Source organism: Entelurus aequoreus, linkage group LG11 (genome assembly GCF_033978785.1).
Source record: "Entelurus aequoreus isolate RoL-2023_Sb linkage group LG11, RoL_Eaeq_v1.1, whole genome shotgun sequence".
Lineage (NCBI taxonomy): Eukaryota > Metazoa > Chordata > Actinopteri > Syngnathiformes > Syngnathidae > Entelurus > Entelurus aequoreus.
The window spans coordinates 66,076,196-66,103,068 of record NC_084741.1 but is presented as its reverse complement, the minus strand read 5'-3'; the positions used below and the strand labels follow the sequence as shown (position 1 = coordinate 66,103,068).

The 26,873-nt window shown below is 39.4% G+C and overlaps 1 protein-coding gene across 4 annotated transcripts in view; it reads right to left on the bottom strand.

The window, feature by feature from the left end:
- The window catches only part of plekhg6 (pleckstrin homology domain containing, family G (with RhoGef domain) member 6), a 36,356-nt gene that overhangs the window by 4,330 nt on the left and 5,153 nt on the right, over positions 1 to 26,873 (bottom strand). For 3 of the 4 annotated variants that reach the window (XM_062063803.1, XM_062063802.1, XM_062063801.1), the window contains 11 exons: positions 26,671 to 26,808; positions 19,799 to 19,894; positions 19,666 to 19,716; positions 15,643 to 15,792; positions 15,454 to 15,564; positions 10,535 to 10,684; positions 10,324 to 10,458; positions 7,156 to 7,269; positions 6,955 to 7,087; positions 6,773 to 6,888; positions 4,295 to 5,214 (listed from right to left, as the gene is read on the bottom strand). In XM_062063803.1, coding sequence (XP_061919787.1) covers positions 4,295 to 5,214; positions 6,773 to 6,888; positions 6,955 to 7,087; positions 7,156 to 7,269; positions 10,324 to 10,458; positions 10,535 to 10,684; positions 15,454 to 15,564; positions 15,643 to 15,792; positions 19,666 to 19,716; positions 19,799 to 19,894; positions 26,671 to 26,748 — 2,054 coding nt within the window. In that variant the 5' untranslated portion in view covers positions 26,749 to 26,808. Of the gene's footprint in view, positions 1 to 4,294; positions 5,215 to 6,772; positions 6,889 to 6,954; positions 7,088 to 7,155; positions 7,270 to 10,323; positions 10,459 to 10,534; positions 10,685 to 15,453; positions 15,565 to 15,642; positions 15,793 to 19,665; positions 19,717 to 19,798; positions 19,895 to 26,670; positions 26,809 to 26,873 lie in introns of those variants that run through there. The other variant, XR_009827811.1, reaches the window with a different exon arrangement.

The window sequence follows — 26,873 nt, the reverse complement described above, 5'->3', positions numbered from 1 at the left end:
CATTCACCCATTCACACACACACATTCACACACTGATGGCGGGAGCTGCCATGCAAGGCGCTAACCAGCAGCCATCAGGAGCAAGGGTGAAGTGTCTTGCCCAAGGACACAACGGACGTGACTAGGATGGTAGAAGGTGGGGATTGAACCCCAGTAACCAGCAACCCTCCGATTGCTGGCACAGCCACTCTACCAACTTCGCCACGCCGTCCCCATATGACAATGGATGTATTTTTTTATGCATTCTAAATAGTAAATAAATGTGATCAAAAGTTTGCTTAAAACATCCAAAAACCTCCGTTAAGGTTTCATATACATGATGTAAGTATATATGTATAATATTTAATATTTACGTATTTTTATTTTACTTTTATAAGATTCAACAAACAATAAAACATCACTTACTGTACAATGTGTGCTGTCATTTGGCTGCCGACTGATAGAATTTTGTTATATACCCGTTTTAGATGAAAAATGACTCTTAATCCTCCCAAACAAAAGGTGGTACAAACAAGCGTCTATTCATTCTTTCGTTCTTGCCATTCCCGGTTCTAAATTGGCTGTCAAAGTGTACCAACTTGACGGAATACGTTCTCGTCCTTCTACTATCAAGGTGAGAGGCATGATTTGTGATCTAGAATAAAGTTTGACTAGCAAGGAAACAAGGAAGCAGCAGATCAATTGATAATGTCATTATTGGCATGCAAACTCGTGATCACGGCGCCGCTTGTCTGCATTAGCGCTTATAATAACAATATCACTAATACTTGGTTCAAGTCAAGAAATGTAAATGGAGTATTGTTGGCGCTTTTTGGATGTTTTTTCATTGCGTTTGATGGGCGGAATAAAGGACCTCTCATTGTCAGTGCCGTAAGCAGACTTTTTTTTACGAGTTAGAATGCATTAAAAAAAAAATACATCCGTAGTCTTGTCTTTCATAATGATTGTGAACGATAGGTAAAATTCCGAAAAAAGCGCAGTTCCCCTGTAATGCGCCTTATAATCCGGTGAGCTTTTTCTATGAAAATAGCCCTGAATAGACCTACACATCAGCAGTGCGCCTTAAGGTTAGAAAAATACGGTACATAAAAAAAAATTGTCGTATTCTGAGTTGTATAAATAAATATATCAATTGAAGTGTCAATCTAAATTAAAAAAAAAAAAAAAGCCCAAAAAGTCAAAAAAAGGCTTAAAACTAGCAGTGTCTTTTGCTCTTTCTTTGACTTTTTGCCGTGTTTAGTCATGGCAAAGAAGGGTGACGGCAAAGGGGAAAATGTGTTAATAATCAGTGCAGAAGAAATGGCCCACTGAACAGGTTGTGATTGGATACTCACTTATGAGTCACAAGTGAGTATCCAATCCAATCCAATTTATAGTCACATTCCACGGTTTAACATGTGGCAATCTAGGGAAGCCTCATGTCAACAACTCGTGATCTGATTGGCAATCGCAACTGTCCATCGACTGTATGTGCCCCGTTAATCTACACTGCACAGACCGCCACATTGTTGATTCAGAAGGCTGGCAACAAGCTAGCTGAATTCTGATTGGATAAAAGTGCTAACGTAAAAACAGTAACACTGGAGCCTAATATGACATGAAAAGAACATGATGAATACTTAACATATTTAGGGAAAGTAAATAAAAAATTAAATTAACTTTTATCAATTTATGATCATGAAATATGTTAGGCCAGCAAAGAAGGCCTTGCTGGTCCTGACGGCCCACCACTGCATTACATACTATAGGCAGTGCACTGTATAACCTTACAGTATGTATATAAAACGTTGATGGAGGTTTTTGGATGTTTTTTTTAGAATCCGATTACCTCTATTGTTAGCTGACTTTTACTAGCGTTTATTTACAAGTTAGAATGCAAAAAAATGAAAAGAAAAAAAGACTGTGAATGATAGACAACTATCCAAAAAAGTGCAGTTCCCATTTAAGTCAGATCAATCATGCTTTTGAATTTTGAATAATCATGATTAATAACAGGTTATTTATTACCCGCTTGCATAATTCAAATTAACTTAAAAAAGAGCCCATTATTTGGATACAAATGCATTTTTCAAATGTTCTACTTAAAGGCCTACTGAAATGAATTGTTTTTATTTAAACGGGGATAGCAGATCCATTCTATGTGTCATACTTGATCATTTCGCGATATTGCCATATTTTTGCTGAAAGGATTTAGTAGAGAACATCGACGATAAAGTTCGCAACTTTTGGTCGCTGATAAAAAAAAGCCTTGCCTGTACCGGAAGTAGCGTGACGTCACAGGTTGAAAGGCTCCTCACATTTCCCCGTTGTTTACACCAGCAGCGAGAGCGATTCGGACCGAGAAAGCGACGATTACCCCATTAATTTGAGCGAGGATGTAAGATTTGTGGATGAGGAGCGTGAGAGTGAAGGACTAGAGTGCAGTGCAGGACGCATCTTTTTTCGCTCTGACCGTAACTTAGGTACAAAGGCTCATTGGATTCCACACTTTCTCCTTTTTCTATTGTGGATCACGGATTTGTATTTTAAACCACCTCGGATACTATATCTTCTTGAAAATGAGAGTCGAGAACACGAAATGGACATTCACAGTGACTTTTATCTCCACGACAATACATCGGTGAAGCACTTTAGCTACGGAGCTAACGTGATAGCATCGTGCTTAAATGCAGATAGAAACAAAAGAAATAAGCCCCTGACTGGAAGGATTATATCATATCAACAATACTACTATCAGGAGACACCGAACCAAACACTGGACCTGTAACTACACGGTTAATGCTGTGCCGCCTGTCGAAGCCTAGCAATGCTGTTGCTAACGACGCCATTGAAGCTAACTTAGCTACGGGATCTCAGAGCTATGATAAAAACATTAGCGCTCCACCTACGCCAGCCCTCATCTGCTCATCAACACCCGTGCTCACCTGCGTTCCAGCGATCGACGGCGCGACGAAGGACTTCACCCGATCATCGATGTGGTCGGCGGCTAGCGTCGGAAGCGCGTCTGCTATCCAAGTCAAAGTCCTCCTGGTTGTGTTGCTGCAGCCAGCCGCTAATACACAGATCCCACCTACAGCTTTCTTCTTTGCAGTCTCCATTGTTCATTAAACAAATTGCAAAAGATTCACCAACACAGATGTTCGGAATACTGTGGAATTTTGCGATGAAAACAGCTGTTTGTATTGAGATACAATGTGTCTGAATACTTCCGTTTCAACCATCGACGTCACGCGCAAACGTCATCATACATAGACGTTTTCAACCGGAAGTTTCGAGGGAAATTTAAAATTGCACTTTATAAGTTAACCCGGTCGTATTGGCATGTGTTGCGATGTTAAGATTTCATCATTGATATATAAACTATCAGACTGCGTGGTCGGTAGTAGTGGGTTTCAGTAGGCCTTTAAACGTGCGTCATTTATTCACTAAAACTTGGTAAGAGTTTTATCTAGAGTCCAGTTAAGGTCTATTTTGAAGTGAAATTTACCAGTGAGTACACCAGTCTGAGTCTGCTCACTCATCTTTGCACTGATGTATGTTTATACAATGACCTGATCACTGACCATATAACAACCTTTCAGGTAACCATCCACGGTTAAGGTAAAGGAGCAGGTGCGATTAAAATAATTAACGACATGATTAATGTGTAAGAATTGTTTTGTATAGCAGAAAATGAAAGCTACTGCGACATTCAACATTAAAATGACAAAAGGTCGCCAACCTACCAGCACATTTTTTATTATGTCAGACGTTTTCAATTGATGAGAAGTTGCACTTAATTGGTTTTGTGTTTAATTATTTGTATGCCAGTCACACATTTGAAAATGTTATTTAAAACATTGCCTGTTTTGCTTTTGCTTTGCTGTTTTTGTGATGCCACCACAAATGTCGAAAAAGTGGGACGATACTACCTTTTTGTTCCTATATATATCATCAAAGGATAAGTAGTTCTACTTTATTGTAGTTGTATTTAGTTTAATGATGCAGTGTTTAATTAATCCACTTTTTATTTGTATGACTGTCAGGACCTGTTAAAACGTCTTTTCAAACTTTACCGGTTTTGCTTTTTCTTAAGACTTTTTTGTGATAGCAGAGGAGAAAATAGCCATACAACAGGAAATGAAACTCACTGCCACATTAAACATTAACATGACAAGAGAAGCTTGCCATCAAGACGGCACAGGTTTCCTGTTGTACTGTGTTTCGTAATATTACACAGTTGTTAATCCATTCATTCATTTCATATTTATATCCCCAACTACTCATCTGGCATGCACATTACAGCAGTTCTCACCTGTCCAGCTTGTCATCTTCTTCTCCGTCCACCAGCTGCTCCTTCCATTTTTCACTGACCATGGGAGCTTGAGGCCTGAGCAACTGCTTCTCTTCTCCGCTCTCCCACTCTGTGTCTCTGTCTACGTCAGCCGAGGCCGACAACGTAGTAAAACGATGCCTGGGCCTTACATTAAACAAAATATCTTTTAACATGTCTCTGTCTCTCTTTCTACCCATGGCTCTTTCCAGAAGAGTGTTCACAGATGACGGTGAAGCAGACTCATCCAGAATGCCGGTGGTAAGATCGGAGACGCTCCTCTGGGTTTTCGGCCCCTGCTTTTTATCGGAACTTAAAGTCAGCAGTTCAGGTTCGGAGAATGACTGAGAGTTCAGTGAGCCTATGGAGCCGTTTGTTGTCCAAAAGCTGTCCTGGGTGGGCTTTAAGTCACTTATCGTCAGAATCTTTGTGTTTAGGTTCTGGTCGGAGCCATTGTTGGATTTTGACCACAATGGCCCTGAAGTTTGTATCGTCTGAGAAGAGTAGTCTTGGTTTTCAACAACCATTGCCTTCCTGTATACTATGGGGGACTTTGGCTTTGTGGAGAATCCTTTAGTCTCAGGAGACAACACTTCCAACTGCGTAAGATCGGGAATTCTCCGGGTAGGATAGTAGACAGTTTGGGAATCTCCTTCAAAATCGGATGGTCCCGTTTGGTATGAGGTGTTGAGGTCATCTATTGGGTAATCCACATCTGGATACCCGCCTGGTACCAAGGTTAGTTGCCCAGTGGGGAACTGACTCAGTTGCTGCTCTGGTTGGACCTCATCTAGTCTTTCTCTCGAGCCAACGTCCAAAGACATTTCATCATTTGCCACAGAAAGTCTTTTCACACCCGACTGTCTTCTACTCTCTGCCTCCCTCAAGTTTGTCAGCTTCACCTGGCAACGTGATATGGATAAGATGGTCTACAGTTAGGGTCCGATCTACTCAAAGGTTGGTTATGAGTTCATTGTTTCAGACATGTTTAAAAAGTTATATTAAGGAACCTCGTGTGGTTACATTTGCACATTTCAACATGTCTGAAAAGTAGTAGGAAGAAGCAAATCTTATAATTAATCCTACCCCTCTTTACTAATAATTCCTTCACATTATAACTTTTGCATGTTTGAATTAAGTTAATTTCCTGAAAAAAAGAAAGGTGCAGGAAACAATTAATAAGTGATAACTTATTGGTGCAATGAATGATAATGTGTAGACGCATTTTTTAAGTATATATGTTTTTATTGCTGCTTTTATTTATTTATTAAATGCCTTTTACGGAATATGCACAAGCTCTGTTTTAATTTTATGTGATAATGCCTTTTATACTGTATGTTATTTTTTGCTTTATGCACTGTAAGTGATTGTATGTCTACTTGGACGTTGGAGTCTGCAATAAAGCTTGATTGATTGATAAGTATGACTTAATATTGTATAATCTGTCATAATCTATTGCTAGAGTTGTTGTTGACTTTATGAATTGTCTTTTATTTCCTTTGAGATGATGTCATATTCTGCATTTGTTTGCATGAATTCTAACTTAATAGCGCAAGCAAAGCTGATCTACTAAACTCATGTGCAGGATTAAATGAGCAACATGGAAAGCTCAACCCATTTAGTGTATGTGCAGAATACATGCTGATTATCAGGACGGCCATAATACTGGAAAAAGGAGATGCAAATAAAATAATTTAGTACTCGCAAGGCGATTTATCAAGACTGTAAGCGTTCTGCGGGGGCTGTCTGTAATGTTTGTGCAAACTGACACTGTTGCGCACAAAAGGCTGTGAGAAAGGAAGACAAGCTATGAAAAGAGAGAATATTTTGTCTGTGTACTGGTTAACATATTTGGACTGTTAGAAATAAAAATATCACACACATCATCTATTCACAATTTAGCAATATCATTTCATAATTTTATAGCTTGTATTTTTTCTAAACTAGTGTTTGTTTTTTCATATTGGAGCTATTGCAATTTAATACTTCTTGCAATATGTATTTTCATGTGTCTGGATCATTCCGAATGCCAACAGAGTCTTGTGACTTCATGCCAGAATGTTTCAAGTCTAGACTGTGGAACAGCACTTTACAAAGCGTCCACACCAGTGGATGTTAGCTGAGCAGCAGCTTAAGAAAAATAAAGACATTATCTATTCTTAATCCTGCTAAGGCTCCAATAAAGCCTTTTTTTCAATTAACAACAGTCTCTTATACTCTACAAAAGCAAATAACCATCAGGTTCTTTAATTATAGCCATGTCAGTTGCTGCAGTAAGCAACCTTCTGGTGTGAAACTCATGTGTAATACCGACCAGTTCAATACATTTGATCATCACCTGACATGTGGTCAAAGAAAGCTACATTTTCCTTTTCACTTTCTCATGCACTCCAAATCATCAATAAAGTGTTAAAAAAATGTAGTCAAATTATGTCTCAAGTTTAAAAGATAGTTTTTTACCTTTGCGTCATTAATGGTGGACACCCATTTGTTGCAGCTTTCTGGGTTGCTGGTTGTAAATACATAGGCATTCACAAGACAACAAAGTTCCCCCACCTCTACCAGAAGAAAAGAACCTGTGAGAGGAGACATATCTCAATGGAAACAGAAGTCTTCCACCACTTTTGCCTGATTTGACTCACAGTTATCCTTGAGTGCAATGCAGTTGATTTTGTTGAGGGCCAGAGGAGGCCGAACCACCTTCAGGAGCTCGCTTTTCTTCTGCAGTTTGGTCATGAGAAGTACATCTGAGAAGAGTAGAGCCACCACCTCCGTCTGCGCCGTAAAGATGAGGTTAGTTTGGATGTAGAGTGAAGAAACAAACTGGATCCACCAGGCCTCACCTTGCTGTCTTTTCTGAACCGGACCTTCAGGTTCTGCTCAATGAGGAGCTTACGTACCACCCCTGAGCCAACACCCACCATGGGGCACGTCAGATCGAAGGTATCTCGGATGTGCTGCGGAGAGGATGCGATGTAGGTGAGCAAAAAAAAGTGTCTCCATCAGTGTCCCAACACTTTTGTCCAGTGTGAAAGAAACAAATATACCCATAGCATCCAGAAAACGGAAATTTCACTCACAAGTTCTCATATTATTTGCTCCTGAAAATTAATCTGGCAGTCATTTTCCATAATATCAATTTGTTTTGAGTAATCTGTAAAAACTTGGAACGCCCCCTTTTTATCACCAGACTTGATATGGCGTGACTTCATCTACAGAACTGGAGCCCATTTCCCCACATAGACAGTGTGGATAAAGGCATGTAAAAATATTATTTTCATCACTTAATTGCATGTTTTTGTTGCCCTGGTCCATGATTTCTTCAAAACTGATATCATGATAAAAAATAAATGTAAATGTGATAATATATAGACACCACAGCCTGTGTTTCCTTATCTAAAGTGTCTCCCTGTCATGGGTATTTTCTCTTAAAGGGGAATTTGGGTGGAATTTTGCTTATCATTTACAATCTTCATGGGATCCAAGATAGATAGATAGATAGATAGTACTTTATTGATTCCTTCAGGAGAGTTCCCTCAGGAAAATGACGACAAAGGTTGTTTTTATTTGCATTTTAATTTGTAGAAATCATCTTGTTCTAGGTGGCTAGAAATGCAGCTAATGGGAGCAATCCATTCTGCCTCTAAGTCACTTTAAAAATGCATTCAAAATACTCCATTTACATTCCGTAACCTGTAAAATACCAAAGTTCTAGCAAACGGAAGTGATTACGTCACCGCCATAAATGGTTGCGTTAGCACTCATAATAACAAAATCACTAATATTTGTTTAACATTCAAGTCACGGAACGTAAATTGAGTATTGTTGGTGCTTTTTGAATGGTTATTTATTTGGATTTTAAGGGCGGAACAGTGGCGCTCCCATTGGCTCCACTGTAAGTGGACTTTTTTAAACTTGTATTTAATATTCAGGATGTATTAAAAAAAATCCATCCCTCGTCATGTCTTTCATAATTTTATGTTTTAATTGGTTTTACCCTTTAAAATCATATTTATTTTTATATTGTTTCTGTATTGGTTTTCTATTCATTTATTATTTGTTTTTATTCAGTCATTGGTGTAGCATAATATTGTTTTTAATATTGTTTTTAATATCGTTTTTAATATTGTTTTTAATTTTGTTTTTAACATGGCTGTGCAGCACTTTGGAAACATTCTTGTTGTGTAAATGTGCTATATAAATAAAGTGGATTGGATTGGATTGGATAATGATTGTGAACGATAGGCAAAATTCCCCAAAAAGTGCTAATTGAAACAAATTCAATTGATTGTGTTTTGGTGTCTGCTGGCGTTATTTTTTTTTAATGATGTTCATTTTTTTCATATAAAAGATTATTATCATTATTAATAACATATCTCCTATAATAAAAAAAAAAGTATTGCAATATGTCTGTTCTTGCGTCTGGAACATTCCAGAGCACGCTTGCAGTCAGTGGCAGCATCTCCCCTCCCATGAGCGAACCTTCAGCGCAGTAGAAACGTGGCTTCCATTGTAGATGCACAATAGGGCTGGGCAATATATCGAATATACTCGATATATCGCGGGTTTGTCTCTGTACGATATAGAAAATGACTATATCGTGATATTCGAGTATACGTTCTCACGCAGTTGCTTTTAGCTACGGGCATTACACTACAGGCTCTTGTCGCTCTTTCTTGTCTCTCCTTCTCACGAGACATAAAACAAGCGCACCTTCTTACATACGTCACATACTGTCATGTGTGCAACGTAATACACCCTCGCCGAGCAGACAGGTAGCGGCATGGGTAACGTTAGCTGTGATTTGATTGATTGATTGAAACTTTTATCAGTAGATTGCACAGTACAGTACATATTCCGTACAGTTGACCACTAAATGGTAACACCCGAATAAGTTTTTCAACTTGTTTAAGTCAGGGTCCACGTTAATCAATTCATGGTGCTAGTGGCAATACGAGAGAAAGAAGGTGCGAATCTGGTAACAAATGAAGGAATAATTATTTCCCAAGAAAAACCGCAGGGAGTCCATCGTCTGGCGGTGGTTTGGCTTCAAGTGGGTAGATGGTGAAGAAGTATGCGGCAAAAGCGTTGCTACAAAAAGTAGCAGCACTGCTAATGTAGCATCATTTAAAAGTCAGCCGCTAGAGAATGAGGAGTGCTTGAAACTCCGCATGTCAACATCTCCGTTCGGTGCCACACCCACAAAATGCCCAAGCAACCATTTCCACATCAACACCGTATGAAAAAAATAGTCAACAACAGAAGGACATAACGTCCGCAGGAACCTACCACACAGCGAAGGACATACACTATTTGATTTCCTATTATGCAGCTCATTTTTATTTGACAGTTATTGAAATATCTTGTGTGACATCATGCACAAAAGTGCACTTTATTTGTTTTAAAATATTGTAGTGGTGTTCTGTACAAAAAGTGCACTTTAATTTAGTGTTGTTTTGATATGTCATCTTAGTGACATCATGCACAAAAGTGTACTCATAGCTTGTTTTCAATTGTGTCAGACAATCTTGCACAAATTACATGAATTTTTGTGCCACTGCTTAATAACTGTTTGATAAATACAGTTTTGGTAAATTGACATAGTTGTGGTTTCCCTCACTGCATGAAAGTTTAAAATGAGCATATATTAATGCAGTATGAACAAGAATGTTTTAATGTAGAAACATAGAATCATCATACTGCTGTGATTATATGCATCAAGTGTTCATTCAAGGCTAAGGCAAAATATCGAGATATACTGTATAACGTGTATCGTGACATGGCCTAAAAATATCGAGATATTAATAAAAGGCCATATCGCCCAGCCCTAGTGTCAAAGCGTTTTGAGTACCTTGAAGGTAGAAAAGCGCTATACAAGTATAACCCATTTACCATTTATCTCAATTTGGCACGCACCCTCTGTGGAAAGAAGTTTCACTGTATTCTGTAAACAATGTATTTATTTAATCAAAATTATTCCATGTTATTTATGCAAGCTCTTTGTATTTCACCTTGTCAATTTCCTCGTTTATTCCCTCAATCTCGTATCCCTCTAGCCTCTCTGAAAAGAAGGAGAGCTCCCTCTTATCATCCTCCAGCCTCACGTAGTCATTGATGCTCTCTAGAAAACGGTTCATGCTGGATAACTGAGAGGAAGAGAAATACTTTTTTAGTAATGTGCCATCTTAGAAAGAACAATACTTGGCTTTTATAGTTTCTCACCATGCCGTGAAGGCGGCGCTCCACAAGAGGGTCTGTGGTGCTTTTGAGCACAGCCTTTAGAAGGAGGGGATACTTGGTGATTCTACAGTGGGGTTTGGCCTGCAGGGCTCCGATGCACATACGCCGACAGTGAGGATGAGTCTCTACCCACTGGGGGAAAAAACAAACATTTAAATTGTCTTTGCTGCTATATTATGTCTGCAGGAGAACTTATAACAAAATAAAAACAGGATTTAAGTCTGTACTAGGGTTGTACGGTATACCGGTACTAATAAAGTATTGCGGTACTAATTAATTAAAAACGGTACTATACTGCTGCTGAAAAATACTGGTTGCCTTTTTTTTTCACAGGCATGGCGGCACGCCGTCATCATGTCGTGACATTGCGTTTTTTTTACGAGCATGTAAATGCACATGCATGGAGTTCTTACAAGCAGACACGATGTGTCGACAGAAAGGAAGAATGGACGCATTTTGGCTTAAAAACTAACAATAAATGTGAAGCTTTAACACTGTAACACCGTTCAGCAAGAGGTGCCTTAAAACATGGCTTGCTAGCTAACGTCCATCTGCAGTCGGCAATGTTTTAGCTACTTCTAAATCACTAATCCTCGCCTCCATGGCGACAAATAAAGAACTTTTCTTACAAGTATCATCTTTGCAGGACGAGGAATAGCTCAACATGCTTCACTACACACCGTAGGAGGATACAATAGCTCACTGCTAACAACAAGCCGTCTGAAAACAGCCTTCAACAAATTTAGTTTATATTAATTTTTTTTATCCATCCATTTTCTATCGCTTCTCCCTCTTGGGGTTGCAGGGGGTGCTGGAGCCTTTATATATTTCATTAAAAAACAAACAAACACGGAAGTGATATTTTGACGTGAAAATAAATGTTTAAAAACACATATACCACTAAACACTAACTTAAGAATGCTGACAGTTAGCATGTGTCAGATACCAAGTTTACTGACTGTAAGGTGTACTTCTGAAAAAATGACAAAAAAAAGTTGGTATGCTAGTGTTAGCATACTAGCATGCCAGCAGTAAACACTAGTCACATACCAAGTTGAATGACTGTAAGGTGTATGACTGCAAAATTAGCTCAAAGAGTGCAGAATTAGCTTAAAAAGTTAGCATGCTAATGTTAGCATCCTAGCAGTTGAGTAACAAGAGCAAGGAGCATTCTGTCTTTGACTCCGTTCAAATCAGTTGAGAATTGTAGTGTATGTAGAAGTTTGTATATTGCCTATTCATTTTCAATAGGAAAAAATTCCTGGTAGTTCCAGGTAATGCGGGAATTTACGAATCCAGGGTGTACCCCACCTTCCGCCCGAGTGCAGCTGGGATAGGCTCCAGCACCCCCGAGAAGGACAAGCGGTAGAAAATGGAAGGATGGATGGATTTGAATATTAACCAAGTATTAGTGATATTGTTATTATAAGTGCTAACAGACAAACTATTTATAGCGGCGACGTGATCACTACCGTGTGTACCTATGTTTACATCTTCGAGTGGTCTGCTTTTATCTCGCTTCCCTGCTCCTTGGAAGTTTATTGTGGATCATAAATCATGCCTCTCACCTGGACATGAGACGTCTGAGGACGTATTCTAACAAGTTGGTCCCCTTTGGCATCCAATTTAGACCCAGGAATGGCGAGAACGACACGAAAAGACGCTTGGTCAACCCTTCCCCTGCTTCTTCGTGAGGATTATGAGACATTTTTCATTTAAATGGGTGTATATGAACATCCTAGCAATTGGCATCTTCATTACAGCAGACCTTGTACAGTAAGTGATGTTTTATTATGTTTGTTGGATCTCATGAAGTCTGCAGTGAGTAATAAATAATCAGTGACGAAGAACAAAAAGCAAACGTGGTGTGTTTTTGAAATTAGTGCGCCGCGTATGCTTCAAATGATCAAAATACGTAAATATTAAATGTTATTATAAATGTACCCGTTACTACATTACATCATGTATGTAAAACCTCGAAGGAGGTGTTTGGATGTTTTTAAGAGCTTTATAGGCAGAATAGAGCGTCTGCCACTGGCTCCATCGTAAGCGGACTTTTGATGGACTTTATTTAATATTTAGCATGCATTAAAAAAATACGATAGGCAAATTTCCCCCCCAAAAAGCGCAGTTCTCCTTCAAGCAAATAAGTCAAACAATGTACTAATATGATCCACTTTAAAAATTTTTTTTACAAAGTACAAAGAAGAAGAACCCTAATAAATATTTTGAACCTTATTGAAAAATGTTATAATTTTAGTCGTCTCATTATGTGAATCATAACTTAACTATGTACTTATGAAAACCTCATTTATTAATGTATTTAATATTTATTTACTTACTCTTTCATCTATATATTTATTTACTTATTTATTTATTCACTGTTGTTACAGATTGAGTCCACACAAATGTGTTACAAATTGCTATGAAATGGAAAAGGAATAGGAATATATCTGGTTCTTGCTACTACTTTTTGGACATGATGTAATGAGAAAATGGAAATATGTCATGTATTTATTGTAATTGTATGCATATCCGAAATAAACTAACATCATAACCATAACTATAACCATAGGAGCTGTCTATTGGCTAATTATTATGTTTTAGTTGCAAGCAAAAATGTTACTTACAAGCATTCCCGCCATTTGTTGGCATAGCAAATGTCACAGTGAACCCTGTAAATCAGACTAAAACATCTGGTTTTACTTACTAGAATTAGCTTACAGCGAGATCTCTGTTCTCCAACTATGCGAAGACAGTGAGTGTGAAGGACAGTTAAGTTAAAGTTAAAGTTAAAGTACCAATGATTGTCACACACACACTAGGTGTGGTGAAATTTGTTCTCTGCAGCATTGCATTAAATATTAGCATTTCTAGGCTGCACCATACGGAAGCAGAATAAGTTAAATGTTAAAATAATATAGGAAATGGCAGACATCTATCCATGAAAAAATGGAGAAGCTGCTGATGGTGTGTTTGACAGCAGAACAGCTGGTAGATACTGATAAATGCTGTACATTATTATTACAAACCCCGTTTCCATATGAGTTGGGAAATTGTGTTAGATATAAATATAAACGGAATACAATGATTTGCAAATCATTTTCAACCCATATTCAGTTGAATATGCTACAAAGACAACATATTTGATGTTCAAACTTATAAACATTTTTTTTTTTTGCAAATAATCATTAACTTTAGAATTAGATGCCAACACGTGACAAAGAAGTTGGGAAAGGTGGCAATAAATACTGATAAAGTTGAGGAATGCTCATCAAACACTTATTTGGAACATCCCACAGGTGTGCAGGCTAATTGGGAACAGGTGGGTGCCATTATTGGGTATAAAAACAGCTTCCCAAAAAATGCTCAGTCTTTCACAAGAAAGGATGGGGCGAGGTACACCCCTTTGTCCACAAATGCGTGAGCAAATAGTCAAACAGTTTAAGAACAACGTTTCTCAAAGTGCAATTGCAAGAAATTTAGGGATTTCAACATCTACGGTCCATAATATCATCAAAAGGTTCAGAAAATTTGGAGAAATCACTCCACGTAAGTGGCATGGCCGGAAACCAACATTGAATGACCGTGACCTTCAATCCCTCAGACGGCACTGTATCAAAAACCGACATCAATCTCTAAAGGATATCACCACATGGGCTCAGGAACACTTCAGAAAACCACTGTCACTAAATACAGTTTGTCGCTACATCTGTAAGTGCAAGTTAAAGCTCTACTATGCAAAGCGAAAGCCATTCATCAACAACATCCAGAAACGCCGCCGGCTTCTCTAGGCCCGAGATCATCTAATATGGACTGATGCAAAGTGGAAAAGTGTTCTGTGGTCTGACGAGTCCACATTTCAAATTATTTTTGGAAATATTCGACATCGTGTCAAAGGGGAAGCGAACCATCCGGACTGTTATCGACGCAAAGTTCAAATGCCAGCATCTGCGATGGTATGGGGGTGCATTAGTCCCCAAGGCATGGGTAACTTACACATCTGTGAAGGCACCATTAATGCTGAAAGGTACCGGTACATACAGGTTTTGGAACAACATATGCTGCCATCTAAGCGCCGTCTTTTTCATGCTTATTTCAGCAAGACAATGCCAAGCCACATTCAGCACGTGTTACAACAGCGTGGCTTCGTAAAAAAAGAGTGCGGGTACTTTCCTGGCCCGCCTGCAGTCCAGACCTGTCTCCCATCGAAAATGTGTGGCGCATTATGAAGCGTAAAATACGACAGCGAAGACCCCGGACTGTTGAACGACTGAAGCTCTACATAAAACAAGAATGGGAAAGAATTCCACTTTCAAAGCTTCAACAATTAGTTTCCTCAGTTCCCAATCGTTTATTGAGTGCTGTTAAAAGAAAAGGTGATGTAACACAGTGGTGAACATGCCCTTTCCCAACTACTTTGGCACGTGTTGGAGCCATCAAATTCTAAGTTAATTATTATTTGCAAAAAAATAAATAAAGTTTATGAGTTTGAACATCAAATATGTTGTCTTTGTAGTGCATTCAATTGAATATGGGTTGAAAAGGATTTGCAAATCATTGTATTCCGTTTATATTTACATCTAACACAATTTCCCAACTCATATGGAAACGGGGTTTGTACATTACTTGATAAACTACTGTAGTTGTTTGTAGTACATTGTTTTTTTTCTTTTGAAAAGGATGTTACATGTTAAAATTGTGATGTTGTTGGCGGGCCAAGCACCAATTTGATTGATTTAAGTAAATTTCAATGGGAGACATTGATTTGAGATGCAAGTTTTTTGAGTTAAGAGCTTCGTTACAGAACCCATTAGGCTCGTAAGTTGAGGTGCTACAGTATATAATATTTAACACTGTCGGTAGTGTTTGGCACATAAGGTCGGCGACAGGAGGCTCACCTTGACGTAAGTTGAGAAATGTGGATTGCTCTCCATCTGCTCGCGCACAAACTCAACATTCCTCGCTTCCTCTGCACAGTATTGGTGGTACTCAGAGAAGCGTTTATGCCACTGCAGATATAGAAACTTTGACTGAATGTTTTCTCTTGTTATTGGTAATATATATGTTGTGACTTCAAACTAACTCACCTGCAGGCAGCCAAGCTCCAACTTCAGGGGGTCCAAGGGTATGCCCTTGGAGCGGACATCACATAACATGGGATAAATGACTTCCTTCCAGAACAGCTGGTGTGCGCGGAGGATGACAGGGACGTTGGAAAAAAGCTTCTCGGGAGTCACCTGACAACACAGGAAGTCAAGGCAAAAGTTAAAACACAAAAGGCCTGATTTACTAAAGGTTTGCGTGTACTAAAACATGTGCAAATTTATAGCACACGCAAAGCCGATCTACTGAACGTGTGCAAAGTAGATTGCGTCTCTTAAGTGAGCAAAATAAGGCGTGTAATCCATTTTGCGTCTCTGTCTTCATTAATATGCAAATCATATGTTGATCATCAGAATGCCCACAATACTGGGAGGAGAAAATGCAAATAACACACTCAGCCTGATTTACTACACTAGAAAGTAAGATGTAACGGTATTAAATCTCAAAGTACGACATTATCACGGTATTAAGGCCACGGTACGATGTCATTGTGGTATATGTACAAAAAAAAAACGTTTTTCAATTGTTGTGCGTAAAATTAAGTGGCAGGAATGTTTATGATAAACACACTCACTGTAATTTAGTGCTTCTCAATTATTTTCTGTTACACACCCTCGAGGAAGAAGAAAATATTTTGCGCCCTCCCCCCACTCTCTACCGTGACTATAAATAGTATAATTTGTCTATAAAATTGTTATAACTATATCTCTGCAGAACATTGTTGTCATGTCTGTGTTAATCACGTTTTTGTTCTGCTTGGTTTTTGGACTCTTTTTTTAGTTCCTGGTTTCACTTCCTTGTTTTGTTTGGTTTCCATGGTCACCCAATTAGTTTTCACCTGTCATGTCACGCACCTGTTTCACGTTTTGAGTCACGCACCTGTTGTTAATCATGTCTGTGTTATTTAAGTCCATTGTGTTTCTGTTGTTCGTCCTGGCGACACCACCTTCTCCGCACATTTATGCTCTGCCCTCTTTATGATCACGCGTCTTCATGCCATGTTCTATGCCAAGTAAGTTTTTGTTTATTGTTCAAAGTTTTTGTGCCCACGTGCATGTCTTTTCTTTCATAGTCAAGTTTGTATCTTTTGTGCGAACCTCCAGCGTCCATGTCCACAGCCATTGCCATGTTCTTTGTACCCTTTTTGTCAGGTAAGATTAGTTGTTTAGAATTGCCTCCCTTGGAGCGCCTTTTGTTGCTTTTTTGCATATTGTTCTCTTTGCAACCTTTTTCCCTCCGCAGCTGGAGCGTTTTGAGTTCATTGAGATTTTGTTAGTTTAGAGATTAGGTAGCCTGTTAGGTTTCTGCCCTTTTTGACCCTTTCCCTTGTTTTGGAATAAATATTTGTTGTCAAACTCCTGCATCTGTGTCCACAGTCCTGTTCCGGTCTTGACAATTGTAAGTTTATTAACATTAAGGGAAACAACACACAAGGTTTTCCTCGTCTACCACCGTGATTACAGTGAAGCTAAGTGCTCCATAAGCTTCATCATATTCTGGTACGGCAAAAGGTTTTGGTACAAGGTCACATGTGCCCCCCTGGCCCAACCCCACTATTTAAGAAGGACTGTTGTAATAGAACACAAACATAATGCTAAAATCTAAATAAAAGCCTATTTATTACTACAAACATAAACTTTTAAGGGCAAAGAATTGTGCGGAGACATTCACTGTTTAAAGCAAATGATTAAAAAAAACGTTCAGTTGCATGTCTTCAAAGTGACAATGTAAACATAAAGGGTAAAACAATAATGTTCACTTTGGTGTCTTTCAACTTTTACCTTCTAAGAAGCAGTGTCCTCCACAGTGGACATGTTTATCAGTCTGGAAAATGCTGTTTCTCAGAAGAGTTAACTAACAATTTAACTTTTAATAATGTAAATAGCTCATAAACTGATGTTTGGCTTTGCTGGCTACAAATATCTTTTTTGGATTTATGAGGGAGTGACTTGTCCAAGGTGAACACTGTCTTCCTCCCGATTGAAGCTGGATAGGCTCCAGCACCCCCCGTGACATCGAGATAAAGTAGTTTTTCAGTTTCCACTTATTTTTTCTGGAGATTATCTCCGTGGGCGTGCGGTGGGACGTGACCGGCTGGCTCTGTGTCGCCTTGGAAAGTATTGCTTTGCAAAAACGCAGACTTTCTTACCTCTGTCAAAGAGGTTATGTTTTTGCCAGGGTTTGTTTGTCTGTTTGTTAGCAACATAACTCAAATAGTTATGGATAGATTTTGATAACATTTTTCAGGAAATGTCCAAAAAAACTATTCCTCCCATTGACTACGAAAACACACTTCACTTCCAGCAAAAAACAACACCTCAATTCCTGCTCACGGCGTTCCACGCCCCCACCTTGGCGCCCCGCACTGTGCAGAGGATTCTGGGCGGGGGGCCAACTTCACACAGGTTTCTGGGAGATGCAGTTTTTTTGCAGACCCGGCCAAAGCTACAGTAAAGGGCGGTAAAAAAATACACGCCAAGGTTTTGTTTGATACCGTCAGGCGTCATGGTATTATTGTAAAGACTTTGAAACCGAAATACCGCGGGTTGTACAATACCGTTACACTCCTACAATTCAGTGATTGCGGCACCAAAATTAGCACCTAAATTAGCGTCTTTATTTAGCACGCCTGAAAAGTACGTGCAAACTGACGGTTACACACATAGGATTGGTGCCACCCCTGCAAAGACAGACAATGGCAATCCTCTGCCCTACATATTTGAACAGTCCGAAGAAAAAAAAAAAAGAAAAAAAAATTAGATATATTGTAGATTCAGCAACATCCTTTTATAATTGTATACTGCATGATGGGTGACTTAAGTGGCTGATTAAAAAAAATTCAATTGATGGGTTTTGATGGGAACCAATATTTGTACACAAATGCAATTTTACTGTCAGAATATCATACAGGGACGTTTTTAAAAGTTTTACTTGGATTCATGTTATTTCTTTGCCCAAAACCGGCTAACAGTTTTATCCAAAGTTCTTTCAGGCTGTATTTTGGTATACAGGTACAGAGAATTGCAATACTTAAAGGCCAAATTTTCCTTTGTGTGTCTTTTTTTTTTTACATAAGTTTACACTTTTGGTACCATATTGGGGTTTGTACTTTCAATATTAAATGTTGTTACTTTATGGAATATTTATTTTTTTATACATTTTTATTTCTATGAATGTCATATGGCACACAGCAATCTACTGAGTTCAGATAAATTGCCAAATGTTCTAAAATACCGGTACTGTATATAGTGTTTTTATTCCTCAATCAGTTAATATAAACTTATTTCACGTTATAGATATAATCGTAATAGCGCATAAAATAACATGAAAAATAACGTCACAGTTACTTTGCTGAGTAAGTAATTACTCTTACAATGAGGTAACTGAATTGCTAACTCAATTACTTTTTGGGAGAAGTAATTTGTAAATGTAACTATTTTCTTTCTTATGGTAAGATGACCAACATTAAATGCCAATAAAAATTGGTAGATGTTACCATGAATTGATTTACGTGGACCCCGACTTAAACAAGTTGAAAAACTTATTCGGGTGTTACCATTTAGTGGTCAATTGTACGGAATATGTACTGTACTGTGCAATCTACTAATAAAAGTTTCAATCAATCAATCAGATGTCTCATGCATGTTCGAAAACCCCACAAGATAGACTGAATGTGCAGTAAATGATTGAGTGCCTCCATGGTGATGCCCCTTATAGAACACAGGAAATTCTCAGTTAAATAAGGTGGTATGCACCACTTTTCAATTGTACCCGCAGTCTTAGTAGATCACACAGTTTTATAGATTACACACAGTGTTTAGTGCGTGGTAATTGGATCTTAGTAAATCAGGCCCTAGAAGTTACATGAGTGACTGATTTTTTCTTTTCCACCTTCTCAGTGGAAACATGCTGTGTGCTACATTCAAATGTTTTCTCTCATCTTCTTGTTTCATCACATGGAACAGAAAATGTGTTCTGACACCCAAAAATAAGTAAGGCGCACTGACCTCCATGAGGAATTCACACCGGTGCATGTTGATCAGCGTTGCAATCACCAACTGCAGGAAGCATTGAGTGTAAATAATTGTTTTATAAAAAACAACACTAACATTCTAGGGTGGGCGCCAGGCGGCGTCTTACATCTTGGATGATAATGAGATTGTTAATGTAGTTGAGCTCAGTCTGCACAAACTCCCACAGAGCTTCCTGCTGGTGACGCTGCGTCTGAGTCATCGCCTGGCAACGAAAACAGAGAAGAGTCAAGTAAGAGCGCTCATTCCTGGTGGAATTCACAAAACTGAACTAGATACGAGTTTGTGGAACCTAATAATCTATCATTTGTGTCTCCCCATTCTAAAATTTAGTGACTACATTGGCTAATAAGAAACAATTGAACCTTTTAAACACGTGTAAAAACAAGTTTAATGTACTCAGAGTGAAATTTTCTTGATCATAAAAATATAGAAACACCTCAACAGCTAGCATATGTTACACATAGTGGTTTAATAAACAAATATATACAGTTATCATATCGGTTGGGGAGGAGACCCTGCCCCAAGTGGAGGAGTTCAAGTATCTAGGAGTCTTGTTCGCGAGTGAGGGAAAAGTGGATCGTGAGATCAACAGGCGGATCGGTGCGGCGTCTTCAGTAATGCGGACGCTGTATCGATCCGTTGTGGTGAAGAAGGAGCTGAGCCGGAAGGCAAAGCTCTCAATTTACCGGTCGATTTACGTTCCCATCCTCACCTATGGTCATGAGCTTTGGGTTATGACCGAAAGGACAAGATCACGGGTACAAGCGGCCGAAATGAGTTTCCTCCGCCGGGTGGCGGGGCTCTCCCTTAGAGATAGGGTGAGAAGCTCTGCCATCCGGGGGGAGCTCAAAGTAAAGCCACTGCTCCTCCACATCGAGAGGAGCCAGATGAGGTGGTTCGGGCATCTGGTCAGGATGCCACCCGAACGCCTCCCTCGGGAGGTGTCCAACCGGTAGGAGGCCACGGGGAAGACCCAGGACACGTTGGGAAGACTATGTCTCCCGGCTGGCCTGGGAACGCCTTGGGATCCCCCGGGAGGAGCTGGACGAAGTGGCTGGGGAGAGGAGGGTCTGGGCTTCCCTGCTTAGGCTGCTTCCCCCGCGACCCGACCTCGGATAGGCGGAAGAAGATGGATGGATGGATGGATGGATACAGTTATCACAAATGGAAGTTAAGCTTTGTAAAACTTAGTGAAAGTTACACATCATAACTTCACTTTTTAAGTTTATTTATTTATTTTATTTAGTGCCATACAAGTCAAAAACTAATGTAACCACTGTAAAAACACTTGACCTTTGATAATAACAGTAACAACACAGGGAGTTTTTCTGATTTAATAATCCATAGGAGCTTGATTTTTTACCTATGGGTGAGGGCCGACATCCGGGCAACTGAGCTACATACGGGTTCTTCGAGCCATAGCAACGAGACTGGCGTTGAAAACAAACCGTTGCCATTACTCTTTAACCTGTCGACCTACGCTGGTTAAACCCGTCATTCTGCCTCCAAAATGCCGAAAAACGGTGTTGTTTTTGGTTGTGCTAAAGGACGGTTCTCACTGGAGTCCCCCAAAGTCCCGGGTCGTGTGTTCGGATCACTTCGTTTCTGGTAAATATAAGGAACAAAAATCCACCTTCTTAACCACAACTTGGCTATACCGTCCGTGCTAATGTTGTACTTGTTGAATTTTTACCTTATAACGTTCGACAGCTGAAGTTGTTGTTGTACAAAAATAACATGCGGTATATACTATATAGTCTATAGCCTAGCTAGCTATTTTCGAAAACCGGACAACGAGAGGATACCAAAGGCAGCGTTAAGATGGACACCACCGGGAAAACGTAAGCCAGGGCGGCCAAAGAACACCTGGCGAAGAACAGTTGTACTTAAACAATACATGTAGCCCTCAAATCTCTCAATATTTTATACACTAACACTTGATCTTGTTGTTGATAACTTCCGCGTCTCTTTCTTAGTAGCGCGCAGGCTAAGCTAACTAGCAAGCTAAGCTAAGCCTGAGAAGCTTTAAAGTTCACTGAGACGAGTCTGACGCAAATAATACATTTTCGTTTTTTCACACGATATGCGAATAAGTAAAAATGCATAAATGAAGGATTTAACGCCGACTTCCAAGCCACAACGCTCGTTAAATGCTTTTTCTGTCAATGCTGTGTTCGCTGTGAGCTGGTTTGTTTTCAACGAATTCCCGGTTGCTAGGGGATTGGTAGGCGGAAGATACGTAGGTCCGCCCTCACCCATTAAACTATTTTTTTACTATTGTAAATACAAATAATCATACATTTTCCTCGTTCTTAACTAGGGATGGGCACTGAAACCTGATTCCATATTGGCACTTAAACGGTAGTAACCGAAATGAAAAAATAAGCAGCGATTGTTGCCTCATTTTAGTGCTAAAACAATGCAGACCCAGCCACCTCAACAAGTGATTGAGAGTGATAATATACAAGTAAAGTCACACAGAGTCTAAAACTCTTTTTTTTTTAAAACTTTTTTGCTGACCTTCAAATTCCAACAGCAGCCCCTCATAACATCGTTAGTGCTTCAGCGCTAGCCACTACAACGCAGCACTTCCTCATTAAGCACCGATGACAGTGCGAGTAAGGTTGAACTCTGGAACACCAGAAATTATGAGCATCAAATATTACAACTGAAGTTGTAATCCTTTTTTTTCCACATTCTCTATGTCTATGAATGTTCTCATTCATCAATGTCATTGTCATCTCAGGGCATTCAATCAATCGCAACTGGACTGTTTGGTTTGTCTTAGAAGACGTTTCGCCGCTCATACAAGTAGGCTTCATCAGTTCATGCTCATAGACCTGGATTGGTCAGATGTAGTCCAGCGGCTGGTGCCAAAACCCAAAATATTTATACTCCAAAAACCAGGAGTGTAAGCCTGGGCAAGAATGGTTTTCGCCCTGTCGTATGAGAAAAACAACTGTTTTAATGCAAACGAGCAATCCTAACTGTCAAAGCCAATGACAATCGTTGAAATGTAAATTCCCCTCGTTAGCATTAAGGTATTGTATGCAGAACGGTCTTTGTGGATCGACTACTAGGAATCCCCTGCGTAAGCATTCCATTCAGTTGTAAACAAATGACACAAATGGCATTCTGGTCACCCTCTGGTCACTTTCTGTGACCAGAATATTTCTAACTCCTGTTTTTTGTTGGAGGCTAAATTGCAGAGTATTTTAGGAATGGTTGAAAGGACTGTGTTGTATGTGGGAGACAGGTGGTGTCGCAGACCACCTCCTTTGTTCTGGGATGGTTTTTCAACCTTGACATAGATGGCTTCCCTCACTCCTCTTTCATATCATCCGTCCTCCCTGTCCACAATACATTGCTGTTCTCAAAGGAAGTGCTGTTTCTCCCTGAGGTGCAGGTAGACAGCTGAGTCTTGGCCTGAAGAGTTTGCCCGTCCGTCCTGTGCCATGCGTCGGCTTAGTGGTTGTTTTGTTTCCCCAATACATGAATCAGTGCATTCATCATTACACTAGATAGCATACTAAACCAGATTGTTTTTGTGGGTGTGGGGTGTCTCTGGGTCTTGCCTGGTTTGAAGTGTACTGGGATGTTGTGTTGCTTGAAAATGATTTGGAGTTTCTCAGATAGATCTGATACATATGGAAGGACAATCTTTTTGCGTCTGTCACGTCTGCGTCTATCACCTTATTCCTCCATATCCACTGAAACGTCTTCCAAGACAAACCAAGCAGTCCAGTTCCGATCGATTGAATGACACATTCTCTATGTTCTGTATTGCTGCAATAATTATGACAATTTGTTGTAGATTGTATTTCTTATTTTTGAATGTATTACTTACTATTATAATAGAAGTTTTTAAATCACTAGGCTGTTTAACTTCAAAGTTACAATTTTCCACAAAAATAAATTGGTATTTTATTTTAAAAAATGTGCAAGTTTTCCAATTTGTAAGTACTACCCGATCGGTACCGGAAGAACTGATCGGTCCAAGCATGCGCAATCACTATGTCACTTCCTGTCAACTTGTTTTACGGCAGTTATGTTTGTGCACTATTATCATGGTTTAATTTTTTGGGTAATCTTCAGTTCAATAATGTCATATAAAAGATTACATGCAAACAAAACAAACGGTTTGCACACTTTTCACATTTTTCAACCAATTCGACCTTTCACCCATCCACACACACTTTTCTTCCGATATATCGAACGCAAAACATGTTTTCCCTTTCCCAAAATTCACGTTTTTTTCCGGAATTTCCGGTAATTTTCTCCCCATTGACAATGAATAGGAAATATGTACTGGACTGCATTTACCACATTTATCATTCGATTTGAACGGTTCCACCATCACACACCCCACTCACTCTGGACATTCGCGCCAGCATGTTTCCCGGTTTCGAAAATTTCCTGATTACCCGTATTTACCAGGAATTTCGCCACATTGAAAATTAATGGGCAATATACAGTACAAACCTCTCCTTTCCTTATCCCACACTTCTCATCCAATTTGAACCGTATTAACATCCACACACTCCATTCACCCTGGACCTTGCGCACATAGGGCATTCACACCCAATTCCTACCGGAATTGCAAATTTTAGTTAATTTATTACTTTGTTGATATTGTTATATCGTCTTACATTGTTGTATATTTATATTGTTTAATTATTCACAAAATGCATTTTATTATTCATTTATTTTATTCCCATTATAATTCTGATCAGCGGAGGCAAGCTCACAAAATCCTTTGTTCCTGTGGTGGGGGTGTATTAGTGCCCAAGACATGGGTAACTTACACATCTGTGAAGGCGCCATTAATGCTGAAAGGTACAAACAGGTTTTGGAGCTACATATGTTGCCATCCAAGCAACGTTACCATGGACGCCCCTGCTTATGTCAGCAAGACAATGCCAAGCCACGTGTTACATCAACGTGGCTTCATAGTAAAAGAGTGCGGGTACTAGACTGGCCTGCCTGTAGTCCAGACCTGTCTCCCATTGAAAATGTGTGGCGCATTATAAAGCCTAAAATACCACAACGGAGACCCCCGGACTGTTGAACAACTTAAGCTGTACATCAAGCAAGAATGGGAAATAATTCCACTTGAGAAGCTTAAAAAATGTGTCTCCTCAGTTCCCAAATGTTTACTGAGTGTTGTTAAAAGGAAAGGCCATGTAACACAGTGGTGAACATGCCCTTTCCCAACTACTTTGGCACGTGTTGCAGCCATGAAATTCTAAGGTAATTATTATTTGCAAAAAAAAAATAAAGTTTATGAGTTTGGACATCAAATATCTTGTCTTTGTAGTGCATTCAATTGAATATGGGTTGAAAAGGATTTGCAAATCATTGTATTCCGTTTATATTTACATCTAACACAATTTCCCAACTCATATGGAAATGGGGGTTGTATGTCATTATTTTGACTTAGTAAATATTGACTTACTAAGACAAAATAATGACTAAGTCAAATTAATGACTTACAGTAAATAAGCGTTTGCAATAAGCGGTTGAAAAAAAGAGTTAAAAGTGGGGCCACATGCTGACATATGCTCAACTCATCATGCTTAATTTATTACAGCATTTGGGAAGCCTGTAGTTGATTTTTATTATGTAAATGCTGTATTTTTATCAACATGTGATAGCAGGGACCCTGCCATTCAAAACTAGGCTGCTACATTACTAATGATTAATGTAGCATCAAGGGATGGAATTGGGCGTTAAATCACCAAAAATGATTCCCGGGCGCGGCCACCGCTGCTGCTCACTGCTCCCCTCACCTCCCAGGGGGTGATCAAGGGTGATGGGTCAAATGCAGAGAATAATTTCGCCACACCTCGTGTGTGTGTGTGACAATCATTGGTATTTTAACTTTAACTTTTAACTATAGCTGAAAAAATAGTACAATAGCAACAGGAGAGACTATTCATCCCTGAACACTATGGAGTTTATGTAGGTTTTATGATGCAGTTACTTTATTATATCAACTATCAGAGACAGAAACTCTTCATTTAACATAATGTCCTTTTTTGCTGCTTCAACACAGAAAAGGGTAAAGTGAAATAACTTAGTTGTTAACTGTAGGTCAATAATGCTTGTCTTTCTCCCAGACAGACAGGGCTTTGCTGTCCGTAACACATACGCACGCACGCACGCACGCAGACAAACACCGCAAAATGAGCTAACGTTACGCTAAAAGCTAATTAGCCTTCACCTAAAGGACTGCGAGCGAGCTGAGCTGCAGCTTATATTTTTAGAACGTCAACGGGCTCATAGTCATGTTACTAGTAGTTGACTGGGAGGTGTTTATTATAATTTGGGGAGAGTCTGCTGCCTTATGCTCACCTGCTAAACACCTTTCTGCTAACCCGCACCGTCTCTCCTCTCTGCCTGCCTCTGCCATGAGCACTGACTCCATGCGCTCTGAATACTCCCTGCTGATTGGCTGTTACCGCTCTGAATACATACTGCTGATTCTGTTACATGCACTCTGAATACGCACTGCTGATTGGCTGTTACCGCTCTGCGTGTAACCAATCAGATGGTTCTGTGGGTGGGACAATGCCGGGTGCTGCAGAGACGTACTGACAGAGGCAGTACGAAGCGTAGCAGCTTGTTAAGACTTTAGTTTAGCACCAAATGATAATATAAATACATTTAATGAAGTCAAATACAAATAAGGCATCAAGAGAAGTATCCTACACTTGTATTTTGTAAAGTAAATCTGAACATCCGATATGGGCATCTACATCAACTATATGATTTGCCTGAGAAGCTGGACAGGACAAAAAAAAAAGAAAAAAAAAAAGACTTTAGTTTAGGCTCTTTGTTGTTAAGGCGGCCGCCTTAACAACAAAGCGCTGCAGGAAACCCTGGTGTCTGTGTGTGTGACACCTGCAGTCCGTAGAGGAGCTGCTCCATGACATAATACCTTTTTTTTTTTTTTTTTACTTCAGAAAGGGTCCTTACCGAGTGAGATTTGACAATGTCGGTCCAGTTTCCTTCCAACATGCTTCCATTACTTTGTTCTTTCCAACTCCACGTCATGTTGGTGGGCACAGCAAAGGCCTCCAGCTCCTGCTTGAGAACATCCAGCTCATTCTGCTCCTTAGAAAAAAAATGTCAATGGTTGGTTCAGTTATTTCATGTCCCAATAGGGCATCGTTTCTGTT